The 12112-nt window shown below is 69.8% G+C and overlaps 2 protein-coding genes across 2 annotated transcripts in view; one reads left to right on the top strand and one right to left on the bottom strand.

The window, feature by feature from the left end:
- The window catches only part of NOS3 (nitric oxide synthase 3), a 12254-nt gene extending 8727 nt beyond the window's left edge, over positions 1 to 3527 (top strand). The window contains exons 16-22 of the mRNA XM_017838275.1: positions 393 to 622; positions 897 to 1107; positions 1359 to 1446; positions 1705 to 1826; positions 2367 to 2515; positions 3122 to 3316; positions 3405 to 3527. Of these exons, the coding sequence (XP_017693764.1) occupies positions 393 to 622; positions 897 to 1107; positions 1359 to 1446; positions 1705 to 1826; positions 2367 to 2515; positions 3122 to 3316; positions 3405 to 3527 (1118 nt within the window). The remainder of the gene's footprint in view (positions 1 to 392; positions 623 to 896; positions 1108 to 1358; positions 1447 to 1704; positions 1827 to 2366; positions 2516 to 3121; positions 3317 to 3404) is intronic.
- A 489-nt stretch (positions 3528 to 4016) lies between these two features.
- ATG9B (autophagy related 9B) lies at positions 4017 to 11990 on the bottom strand. The gene is made up of 15 exons (XM_017838302.1): positions 11931 to 11990; positions 10269 to 10407; positions 9999 to 10042; positions 9810 to 9874; positions 9573 to 9731; positions 9039 to 9180; positions 7888 to 8636; positions 7626 to 7779; positions 6981 to 7160; positions 6544 to 6789; positions 6267 to 6475; positions 5561 to 5663; positions 4823 to 4919; positions 4570 to 4695; positions 4017 to 4287 (listed from the first exon to the last, which is right to left on the bottom strand). The coding sequence occupies exons 2-14, from the start codon at positions 10402 to 10404 to the stop codon at positions 4586 to 4588; spliced, it is 2394 nt and encodes a 797-aa protein (XP_017693791.1). The 5' UTR covers positions 10405 to 10407; positions 11931 to 11990; the 3' UTR covers positions 4017 to 4287; positions 4570 to 4585.
- Between the last annotated feature and the right edge of the window lie 122 nt (positions 11991 to 12112).

Here is a 12112-nt window from a genome sequence, read left to right as displayed (position 1 = left end):
ATGTGGGGACCCCGCCGGTACGGGAATGGGGACACAGACGGGATGTGGGGACCCCGCCGGTACGGAGCGGGACGGGGGAAAGGGGGGGGGACCGGCAGTACGGACCGAGACGGGGGGAGACAAGGGGGACCCCACCGGTACGAGCAGGGGCTGAGGCTTGGGAAGGAGCTGGGAAAGGGGAAAGGGTCGGGGAAGGAGAGGAGGAGGAAGAGGAAGGGTAGGGGGAAGGGGCTGGGAAAGAGGAAAGGAGAAAGAGTTGGGGAAGGGGCTGGGAAGGGGGCTGAGGAGGGGGCTGAGGACGGGGAAGAGGAAGGGGCTGGGGAGGAGGAAAAGGAAAAAAGGAAGAGAAGGGGCTGGGGAGGGGCAGGAGGAAGAGTAAGGGGCTGGGGAAGTGGGAAAGGGACAGGACAGGACTGAGCATCCCTATCCCCCCCACCCCGCAGGCAGGTCCCCCCCCGGACCACGCTGGGTGCTGCAGCCGCGGCTGCCCCCCTGCACCCTGGCCCAGGCTCTCACCTTCTACCTGGACGTGGCGGCCCCCCCGACCCCGCAGTTCCTGCAGCTCCTGGGCTCGCTGGCGCGGGACCCCGCGGAGCGGGAGCGGCTCCAGCGCCTGGCGCAGGTGAGGGGCGTCACCCCGGGGACGGGGGCTGGAGGGGCAGGAGGCTGGGATGCTGGGATGTTGGCCCCGTCCACGGCCGGATACTGGGATGCTGGGATGCTGATCCCATCCCCAGCTGGGATACTGGGATGCCACCCTGCCAGGGTGACTGCTGGTCCCTTTGTCTGGGTGCTGGGTGAGTGTCCCAGCCTGGGTCCCCGGTGTCCCAGCCGTGTGCCCGGCGCGGGGTCCCAGCGCTGTGCCGTGTCCCCGTGTCCCGGCCGTGTGCCCGCAGGACGCGCGGCTGTACGAGGAGTGGAAGTGGTTCCGGTGCCCGACGTTGCCGGAGGTGCTGGCCGAGTTCCCGTCCGTGGCTCTGCCGGCCGCGCTGCTGCTCTCCCAGCTCCCGCTGCTCCAGCCCCGCTACTATTCCATCAGCTCCGCGCCCGGCGCCCACCCGGGCGAGATCCACCTCACCGTGGCCGTCGTCACCTACCACAGCGAGAGTGAGCGGGGACAGGGACGGGCACGGGGCCGTGGGGGCTTCCAGGGCATCTCCAGGGTCCTCGGGCCCCTCCAGGGTTCCCAAACCATCTCCAGTGTCCGCAGAGCATCTTCAGGTCCTCCGTCCCCCAGCCCTGCCCGGGGAGGGGGGACAGGGAGGTGTCCCCAGCCCCTCTGCGGGGGGACTCTCTGGGGGGCTGCCTTTTGGGGTGCCGCCTGCCGCAGCCCCCACAGACCCTCCCGGTCCCCACAGACGGGCAGGGCCCTCTCCACTACGGCGTCTGCTCCACGTGGCTGGCGCGGCTGCAGCCGGGGGACACGGTGCCCGCCTTCATCCGGGGGTAAGGGACTGTCCCCCCGGTCCGCCGGCCTGCGCCCCCTCCTGCTCCCCGCCTGCTCTCCCTGTGCGCTCCCTGTCGCCCCTCTGCTCCCCTGCCTGTCCCCGCGCTCGTCCCCCTACACGTCCCTGCCCGCCCCCGCTCCCCCCGACTACATTTCCCGGCATCCCCGAGCAGGGGCCGGTCCCGGGGCTCCCCCGGGTCCCGCCGCCGCCCGCTGGGTTGGTCCCGGGCCCCCCCGGTGACACCCTCACCGTGCAGGGCCCCCTCGTTCCGGCTGCCGCCCGCCCCCGACACCCCCTGCATCCTCGTGGGCCCCGGCACCGGCGTCGCGCCTTTCCGGAGCTTCTGGCAACACCGGCTGCACCTCCTGCACACCGAGGGTGGGGACAGGGCTGGACAGGGGGAACAGGAGAGCACAGGGACAGGGGAGGGCTGGGGGACAGGGCTGGACAGGGGAAACAGGAGAGTACAGGGACAGGGGAGGGCTGGGGGACAGGGCTGGACAGGGGAACAGGAGAGCACAGGGACAGGGGAGGGCTGGAGGACAGGGCTGGACAGGGGAACAGGAGAGCACAGGGACAGGGGAGGACTGGGGGTGATGGGACATGGTGGGGGGACAGGTGGATGAGGGACTTGGGGAGGGGGTACATGGAGATAGGGACAATGAGGGCATGGGGGACAGGGGAAACGGGGATGGGGGGGACAAGGGGGACACAGGAACACAAGGTCATGGTGGCACTGGGGTGTGGGACAAGGGGCATGGGGACTCTGAGCATGGTGTTGGGGATGTGGGAACATGGGGAAGGGGGTGGAGGCCCGGGACATGGGGATGGGGTGATGTGGACAGGGAGGGAGCAGGGCTGCAGGGTATGGGGACACGGCCCACAGTGTGCAGGGAGCCAGGGACACTGTCCCCGCAGGTGTCTCCCTGGGCCCCATGGTGCTGGTGTTCGGGTGCCGCTCGTCTGCCCTGGACCACATCTACTGCGAGGAGATGGAGCAGGCGCAGGAGCAGGGGGCCCTCAGCCAGGTGCTCACGGCCTTCTCCCGCCAGCCCGGGACCCCCAAGGTGTGACGGGGACAGGGGTGGGATGGGAACAGGATGGGGACACACTGGAGTAAGGATGGAGCTGGGGAGGGGGTGTGATGGGGACAGGGATGGGGACAGAAATGGAGGGATCCATGGTCAGGCACTCACAGCTTTCTCCTGCCAGTCCAGGACCCACAAAGTGTGACAGGACAGGGATGGGACGGGGATGGGATGGGGACAGGGATGGGATGAGGACAGGATGGAGGGGCCCCTCAGCCAAGGTGCTCATGGCCTTCTCCTGCCAGCCTGGGACCTCCAAGGTGGAATGGGGACGGGGACAGGATGGGGACAGGGATGGAGCTGGGGAGGGGACTGTGATGGGGACAAGGACATGGATGAGATGGGGATAGAAATGGAGGGGATGGGGATCAGTGGGTGACACAAGGCCAGGGATGGAGGAGAGGAAGAGAGGGGCCAAGGACACTCATGGGGACAGGGACAGGATGGGGACACAAAGGCACGAAGGGAGGAGGTGCTGGGGAGGGGCATGAGGACAGAGACAGCACACAAAGTGTGGGGATGGGGATGGGGACCTGGGGACGGGCTGGGTGGTGCCAGGTGCCATCGGCCCCGCGGTGTCCCCAGACCTACGTGCAGGACGTGCTGCGGGCACAGCTGGCGGCCGAGGTGCACCAGGTGCTGTGCCAGCGCGGGGGCCACATGTACGTGTGCGGGGACGTCACCATGGCCACCGAGGTGCTGCAGACCGTGCAGCACATCCTGGCCCAGGAGGGAGACATGACGCTGGGGCAGGCGGGGGACGTCATCAGCGAGCTGAGGGTAAGGGCTGGGACCCCACGGGGACCCCCCGGGAACCCCCCGGGAACCCCCCGGGGACCCCGGCCCCAGCCTGACACCCGTCCCACAGGACAAGAACCGCTACCACGAGGACATCTTCGGGCTGACGTTCCGCACGCAGGAGGTGGCCCTGCGCATCCGCAGCCAGTCCTTCTCCCTGCAGGAGCAGCGCCCGCCGGGCCCGGCGCCCTGAGCGGGGACACAGGGGACACGGGGGGACACGGGGGTCCTGCGGCTGTGCCCCCTGTCCCACCACCCCCCAGTAAAGGTTTTAGTTTTGATACCCCGGCCTGGCACTTTGGCTCCTGCGGTGGCACCGGTGGCTCTGGGGAGGGGATGGGTTCTGTGGCACCTCCGAGGTCACCTGTCCACGCTCAGGACATGAGAGGTGGGAACTAGGGGGGTTGAGGGGACACGGCCGTGCTCTGGCCACGAGGAGTGAGGGCACATGGCCAAGGTCCCACATCTATGAGGGGTGGGCAACGGTGGGAGGGGGGACACGGCCAGGGCCCTGTGGCCCACACCTGTGCAGCTGCAGGTGAGTGGGCCCACCCCAGCAGCACTCCTGCCACCTGCCCACGCACCCCAGTGTCACCCCCAAACTGCCACGGCCCCGTCCATGGCATTGTCCTCCCAGCTCCCCCCAGCCCACCCCCCAAGCAGACAGGGGGCACAGCCCCTCTGTAAACCTTTATTTCTGCTGGTGCCCCGGGCACCGGGGGAGGCACCAGCCCCGTGCACCCCCCTAAACACAGCACCTGGGGGGGCCCCTCGCAGCACTCCCAGCCCCACGCCACAGCACGGGCACCAGGGACATCCCAAGTGGGGGGCTCCCATGGGCAGGGCCCCCCCGGCAGCACAGTGGTCACGGTGAGCCCCCCACTGCAGCCACCCCACGCCCACGGCAGCTCCCCCGGCACCTCTGGGGGGTCTCGGCACAACCTGTGGAGGGAATGGGGCATCAGTGGGGATCCCAGAGTGGGGACCCTGGCAACTGGGGACCCCGGCACACGTGGCAGCCAGACCTTGGTGAACCCCAGCCCTGCGGGTCTCTCTGTCCAATCTGGGGGGTCTCTCTGGCCCCAGCCCTTGGGGTCCCCATGTCCCATCTCCGGGGGTTTTCCATGTCCCAGTTCCAGAAGTCCCCATGTCCCCAGCCCTGGGGTCACCGTGTCCCACCCCAGGGTCTCCCTGTCCCCAGCCCCGAGGGTCCCCAGCCCCCCTGCCCCCACTCACCAGAGCCGGGTCCGGCTACGTCATCGTCATCGTCTCTTCTTCCTCCTCCTCCTCCTCCTCCTCCTCCTCCTCGGCCCACCCGCCCAGCGGCATCTCCCGCAGCTGCGAGGCCCGGGCAGCCGAGCCTGGGGGGCACAGGGCACGTCAGGATCCCTGGGACCCCCCCGCGGCCCCAGCTCGGGGCTCAGCCCTGCGGGGGGGGTTGAGCAATGTCCCCCGGCCCCCTGAGACCCCCGCACGGGCAGTGCTCACCTGTGGTCACGAAGAGGGCTTTGTGTGTCCCCGTGGGCACCCACCCCCCCGCGGGCTGGGGGCCGGGGCCCTGCGGCTGCTGCTGCTGCTGGTGGAGCTGGAGGGGGCGGGAGGAAGGGTCAGAGCCCCCCGGCATAGCAGAGACCCCCATATTAGTGCTCAGAGCCCCCCCAGAGACAGAGCCCCCCAGCACGGGGGGCAGAGTCCCCCAGAGGCAGCCAGAGCCCCCCAGAACAGCACTGCTCCCCCATATTGGTGGTCAGAGTCCCCCCAGTATTGATGCTCTGAGCCCCCCACCATAGCAGAGCCCCCCATACTGGTGCTCTGAGCCCCCCCACCGTATTGGCACTCAGGGCCCCTCCATGACAAGCCGCCTCCCCATGGGGCAGTAGGGAAGGGGTCCCCCAGCCCATGACACCCCTGGCCACCGAAGGGGTGGCAGAAGGGGGACATGGGTGACATCGGCCACGGGGCCTCGTTCCCAGTGCCCCATCTGGCAGTGGCTGTGGGGTCTCCGGCCAAAAACGGGGTGGGGTGGGGTGTCACCCCATGGGGCAATGTGAGGGGGCAGCCTGGAACAGGGCCGGGGACAAGGAGCGGGGGACAGGGACAAGGGATGAAGGACAAGACATGGGACAGGTGCCAGGGACAGGCAGGCCCCCCCGGGGATGAGGGCAGAGCAGCTGCACAGTGACACTGGGGTGGGCAGGGGGACCCCGGGGGACCCCAGGGACACACCTGGTGCAGGTAGATGGCGTGGAGGCTCATCTCGGCCGAGGCCACCTCAGCCAGCAGCGCCGAGCGGCTCAGGCTGCGCAGCCGCGACTCGCTCAGCGCCGGCCTGGGGGGGCCACGGGGGGGGCGATGTGACACCCCCACCACGACATCCCGGAACCGTTGTGACAGCCCCCTCCCTACCACGACCACGACGCTCCCCCCCGCCTCGACAGGTATGACCCACCACAACACTCCTCCCCACCACCCCTTTCCCGCCATGACACCCCCTCCCCACCATGACACCCCCGAATCACTGTGACACCCCCTCCCCACCGTGACACCCCCGAGTCACTGTGACACCATGACACCACTCCCTGCCGTGAAAGCCCCTCACGATACCCTCTTCCCTCCATGACACCCCTGAGCCGTGACACCCACCCCGCCACGACACCCCCTGTGACATCTCTGAGCCACCGCGACGCCCCGTCCCCACAATGACAGCCCCTCCCCTCCTTGTCATGACGCCCCTTTCCGCCACGACCCCCGTCCCCACCACAACACACCCTCCCTGCCGTGACACCCCCTTCTTGACGCCTCCTCCCCCCCGTGATGCCCCCTCTTCATCACAACACTCTTCCCCTCCGTGACACCCCCTCCCCTCCGTGACACCCCTCCCTGCCGCCACACTCCTCCCCAAAGCCCCCTCCCCACGCCCTCCCGTCCCCACCTCTCCTCGGGGCTCAGGTGCTCTCCGGGGCTGTCGGGGGCTCCGCGCCCCTGCCCGGGCAGGGGTGTGCCCGGGGGGGTCCCCAGAGGGGTCCGCAGGGACGCCAGCAGGCTGGCGGTGGCGCTGGCCGTGCTGCAGGGCTGCCCGAAGCGGGGGTCCCGGGCCACCAGCCCGCTGGCCATCAGGACACTGGCCACCAACCCCTCGGGCTGCGGGGACACGCGTCAGGGGGAGACCCCAAAACACCCCGCAGCCCCCCCAGACCGCCCCCACTCACCGCCAGGGCCGAGTCCTCGGACAGGAGGGACGCGGCCAGCGGCCCCTCGGCCAGCAGGGGCCGGGCGGGTGGCGCGGTGGCCGCGTCGCGGGTCACCTGCGCGTGCAGGTGGCCGAGGAAGCGGCGGGCGGGCGGCGGCGGCCGCCACCGCGGGTTGCTCAGGGCGAAGCGCATCAGCGACAGCTCCGTCTTCCCGTGCTCCGCTTGGCGCTCCGGGGGGGCCTCCGTGTGACCCCCCGACAGCCACTGCGGGGACAGGGACGTGGGACACCCCGACACGGGACCCCTCACCCCAATCGCCCGCTACGGGGGTCCTCTGTGTGCCCCCCAGACACCCACTGCAGAGACGGGACACCCCGACATACATCCCTCTGCCATGGGACCCCCCACCCCCGGCCTCCCCCGCCCCGGGTCCCCCCGAGCCCCCCGGGCCCCACCTGGGGGTTGCCGTGGTGCCGCACGTCCAGCTGCGCGAAGGAGCAGATGTCGCCCACCCCGGCCACCTCCACCGTGAAATTGCGGAAGAAATCCACGATGTCGAGGGCGCGGGGGGGGAACGCGAAGATGAGGATCAGGGGGGTCACGAGGGGGCTCAGCAGCTCCTCCAGGATGAAAACCTGCGTGGGGGACAAGGGAGTCGAGGGGGTCCCGGCAAGGGGGTTCCGGGGTGGGAAGTACTGTGGTGGGAGGTCCAGGGTGGGGGTCCCAAGGAGTCGGTCCCGGAGAGGGCAATCGTGACCCACTGGGGAGGGGGGTCTCGGGTGCAAGGGGTCTTAGGGCAGTGGGTCCTGGGGTGGGGGTACTGGAGATGGGGTGTCCTCGGGTGGGAGGGTCCCCGGGTTAAGGGGTCCCAGGGTGGGGGATTCCAAGGCATGGGACGGGGAGTCTTGGGGCAGGAGTGTCCTGGTATGGGAGATCCCAGGGTGGGGGGGTTCTTGGAAAGGGAGCTCCCAGTCTGTGGGTGTCCCAGGGATGGGGGGTCTCAGGGTGGGGATCCTGGGACAGGGATCTCCCAGTCTGTGGGGTCCTGGGGGAAGGGAATGGCAGAGAGGAGGGTCCCGCGGCAGGGGGGCTGCACCCACCGCCTTGTACTGGAAGAGCTGTGCCATCTCCGCACGCGTCTCGGCGCGGCCGGCGCGGCCCTGCCAGTGCTCGGGCAGGTAATGGACGTGCGCCAGGACCCGCTGCAGCAGCTGCTCGGGGCACCACACCGAGTGCTCGTCAGGGATGAAGGACCTGGTGGTGATAAGCGGGGTCCCACCTGAGCCCCCCTGCCCACCCGGCACGGCACAGAGCGGCACAGAGCCCGGCACACCCACCGCAATCGCCAGTCCCAGCACCCACCTGGCCACGGTGACCACCAGCCCCAGCAGCGTGATGGCTGTCAGGATGTGCTGCACCGTCAGCACGTCCTCGTCGTACACGGTGAGGACGATGAGCACGGCCAGCACGGAGCCGGCGAAGAAGCCGACGTGCCGGGCCAGCACGGCCAGCAGCGGGCTGCTGAACGAGTCCATGTACTTGGTGGCCGGCGCGTGGCCGCGGCTCAGTCGCGCCTGCAGCTCGTGGCCCAGCTCGTTGAAGTGCCGCAGGTAGTGGCGGGCGTAGAGCGACCAGCGGCGCGCGCCCAGGCTGCCCGGCGCCCGCTTCAGCCCCTCGGCGTAGCTGAAGAAGGCGAGGAGCAGGCGCCAGCCCAGCACGCAGGGGCACAGCGCCAGGTTGGCCACCCCCAGCAGCACGGCCGCCCGCGCCAGCCCCCGCGCCAGCGCCCGCCGCGCCCCCGCCCGCTTCACCTGCGGCCGCAGGCTCCAGGTGTTCTGGAAGAGCGCGGCCGGGCCCCGGAACAGCAGCAGCTCCAGGTTGAACTGGAGGCCGCGCGTGAGGAAGACGACAGGGCCGAGCAGCGGGAGGTGGAAGCGCACGGGCAGCAGGGACTTGTTGACCATGGCCACGGTGTAGTTGCGGAAGCGCAGGATGCGGTGGTGGATGTCGAGCTCCGTCAGCTCCCGGCGTGGCACACACAGGGGCTGGCGCCGCTGCAGCGCCAGCAGCCGGGCCTGCACCGACTGCCAGCTGTGGTTACACAGCTCATCCTGGGACAATGACACAGATGTTGGCACTGGCATGGCACGGCGTGGCTCAGCATCGCCTGCCAGCTGTGGTTGCACAGCTCCTTCACTGACAGTGGCAGTGATTGGCACTGGTGCTCCATGGCACAGCTCAGCACAGCACAGCAGCACGTGGCACTGCTCAGCACCGTGCAGCACAGCATGGCACGGCTCAGCACCGTGTGATACAGCTCAGCATGGCACAGCCCAGCACCACACGGCTCCGGCGTGGTTCAGCATGACATGGCACATCTCAGGACCATGTGTCAATGGCATGGCTCAGCACCACATGGCATGGTTCAGCATGGCACAGCTCAGCGCCACATGTCACCACGTAGCACAGTCCTGACCCCAGCCCATCCCCAGCCCCTCCAGCCCCCCACTCACAGCAGGGATGCCGAGCGCTCGGATGTAGAAGCTCCGGATCTCCCAGTAGCCCACGAGGCGCCGGAGTGCCGTGACCAGGCGGCACAACCAGACCATGCCCGCCAGCACCAGCAGGAACAGCAGCCACCCACTGCCACGGAGCCTGCAGGGACACAGGTGTCACCAGTGCCACTAGGATCCCCCTATGGTCACCTGCTGCCATAGAGCCTGCAGGGACACAGGTGTCACCAGTGCCACCAACTCCCCCATGGTCACCTGCTGCCAGGGAGTCTTTGGGGACACGTGTGTCACCAGTGCCACTGGGACCCCCCACGTTCACGCCAGCAGGCCCAGCAGCCACCTGCTGCCACGGAGCCTGCTAGGGGCACACGTCACCCACAGCACCGGGACCCGACTGGGCCACACCAGCGGCACTGAGACCCCCACGTGGCCACGCCACCAGTGCCAGCAGGGACAGCAGCCACCCGCTGGCACACGTGTCACCTGCAGTGCTAGGACCCCACGTGTCACCCACAGCACCGGGGCCCTGCCCACCTGCGGGCGCACTGCGGGGCGGGCAGCACAGCGTCGGGCAGCGTCACCTTGGTGTGCTCGGGGACGTGGCTCTGGTTCAGGGGGCGGGTGGCAAACAGGACGTCGTAGTTGACGCAGCACAGCAGGAACGTGCTGAAGGTGACGACGAACAGGAACTGCCTGGGGGGCAGGGGGGTCAGCGAGATCCTCGTGTCAGGTCCACGTGGCACCGTGTGCTGACAACGAGGTGTCACTTACACCAGCTCCAGGACATCTGAGAGCACGACGCAGGCGAAGCCGTTCCTCTGGTGGAAATGGTAGATGTAGGGGGGGTTAAGGAACCTGTGAGGGTGTGACAGACCCCACCGTGCCATTCCCCCATTCTCGGGGTCCTCCCATGCCCCTCCATGTTCCCCCACAGTGCCACCAAGGGCTGTGCCAGGATATTTTGGTGAAGAAACTGTCCAGGTCCTTGATGTGGTGCCACGAGTCTGTGAGGGAAACACATGGGGGGTCAGGTGGGAATGGGGTATGGACCCCCCAGCCTGGGACCCCCACCTTGGGAGCCACAAATCCCCACCTGGGACTGCCCCGAGACCCACAACCCCCACCTGGGACCCACAAACCTCCTCACCTGGAACTCATAAACCCCACACCTGGGACCCCCAGACGGCCCACAGGGACCCCTGGATCCCCTGCCAGGTGGGGCCCCGGTACCTGTTGGCCCCTCGGTGACGTGCAGCAGCAGCTCCTCCTCATCCTCGCCCGGGGGCGAGTCCTCCTCGCAGTCCTCCAGCCGCTGGTATTCCCGGTATTCCGGGTACTCCGGGTCCTTCTCTCCCTGCTCTGCCATCACCTGCGGGGACACCTGTCGGCCCCAGCTGCCGCGGTGGGGCGGCCGTGGGGCAGGTTTGGGGCACCGGAAATGCCGCTGAGGTCCCGCAGCGTCACTTGCATGCCCCAAATTCGGGTGGCCTGAGCTGGCCCCAGCCTCGGGCAGTTGACACTACGGGTGACACCGCAGGCGCCACCAGCCTGTCCTGTCCCACCGGCTGAACCGGTGTCAGGGCCTGCCATGATCCCGCGGGGTCCCCTGGGACAGACCCCCCTGCCCAGCCCGAGGGACCCCAATTGACCCCCCCATGCTGTGCTGCCCCCCGCAGTCCGCGTGGGGGGACCCCTCTCCCCATGGACCCACAGCCCCCACATTCCTCATCTCCACAGACCCCCTCTTCACGGTCCCCTTTACCCAGAGACCCCCTTTCAGTGCCAGGGGGCAGCAGCCGGGAGCGGGACCAGCTCAGAGCCAGCTCTCTGTCCCAGTGGCCTCTCAATGCCCTGGGGACCCCCTGCCCGGGAGAGGACGGGACTCCCCGCTGGGGCAGGGCAGGACCCCACACCCTCGGGACAGGACCACCCCCCAGAGCAGGGGAACCCCCAGCCCCCAAGGGGAGGACAGGACTCTAAACCCTTGGAGGGGACCGTCCCCCCCCGGTGACCCCCTCCCCTCGGCACAGGATGGGACCCCCACCCCTGGAGCAAGACAGGACCCCCAACCGCGGAGCACGACTGGACCTCCCTCGGCCTCCCCGTCCATTACCGCTGCCCCCGCAGCCCCGCGCGTCACCTGCGTCCCCCGCGGTGGCCGCAGCCGGTGTCCGGCCAGGCCGGTGTCCGCAGGTGACACCGTCCGGCCCCTCCTGTCCGAGGTGACTCACGGCGCGGGGCCGCGGCCGCGGGGCTGGTACGGCGGGAGGGACGCGACCCCCACCTGTGCAACACCCCCCGGGGACAGCGTCCCCCGGGATCGGGTGTCCCGGCGGGTGACACCGGCACGGCCCGTCCCTGCCCCGCACCGGACGGCCAAAAATACCCGCGGGGCCCGAAAATAGCCCGAGACTGTAAACAGTGGGGGGGCAGGGGAGACCCCCGGGCGGGGGCCGGGCAGCCGGGACGCCCCCGGTGTCAGGGGACAGAGCCCAGGGGACACGGCACCCGGGGGACACGGGGCAATGGCCCCGGTGACCCCACCAGGACACCTTGTCCCACAGGGACCCCTGCGAGCCCGCGCGGGGACACGGCAGGGTCACACCCCACGGGGACACGTGACCCAAAGGTGACACACGGCTGCCCCGTGGGGACACGGGCGCGGCACGCCGGTGACTCCCGGGAGTGACCCGGACCCCCGGGGTCACACGTGGGGACTCGGGCACCGCCACATCTGCCCCGGTGTCCTCGTGTTCCCCGGCGTGGGGGTCCCGGGGCGGCGGCCGGGCTGAGGACCCCGGGAAGGAGGGGGGGCTTCCCTTCACCGGGGACAGCGGGGCTCTGCCACCCCCCGTCCCCCCGTCCCCGTCCAGTGTCCGCGTCCCGCCTCACCTGGCGGCCGCTCGGTGCTGGCTCGGTCCCCGCCGTGCCCGCCGCTGTCCCTGCCGGTGCCGGGCGCTCACGGGGCCCCGCGCCCGCCCCGGGTCCCGCCGCCGGCCATGGCCGCACCGGCAGCGGCCCGGGGGGCGGAGGGGGGTCCCGGTGCGGGGTCCGAGCTCCGGCGGGGGGTCCCG

The sequence above is a fragment of the Lepidothrix coronata genome, unplaced genomic scaffold, assembly GCF_001604755.1.
Source record: "Lepidothrix coronata isolate B3197 unplaced genomic scaffold, Lepidothrix_coronata-1.0 Scaffold330, whole genome shotgun sequence".
Taxonomy (NCBI): domain Eukaryota; kingdom Metazoa; phylum Chordata; class Aves; order Passeriformes; family Pipridae; genus Lepidothrix; species Lepidothrix coronata.
The sequence above is the reverse complement of the archived record's forward strand: the minus strand, read 5'-3'. Positions and strand labels throughout refer to the sequence as shown.

Excerpts from the sequence above, each read along its gene's own strand:
- ATG9B (XM_017838302.1), bottom strand. The coding sequence starts at position 10,404 with ATGGCAGAGCAGGGAGAGAAGGACCCGGAGTACCCGGAATACCGGGAA. Across the intron at positions 9,181-9,572 it reads GCCCCGCAGTGCGCCCGCAG|GCTCCGTGGCAGTGGGTGGC; the intron begins GTGGGCAGGGCC and ends GTGTCCCTGCAG. Across the intron at positions 6,790-6,980 it reads GGCACCACGGCAACCCCCAG|TGGCTGTCGGGGGGTCACAC; the intron begins GTGGGGCCCGGG and ends CTGTCCCCGCAG.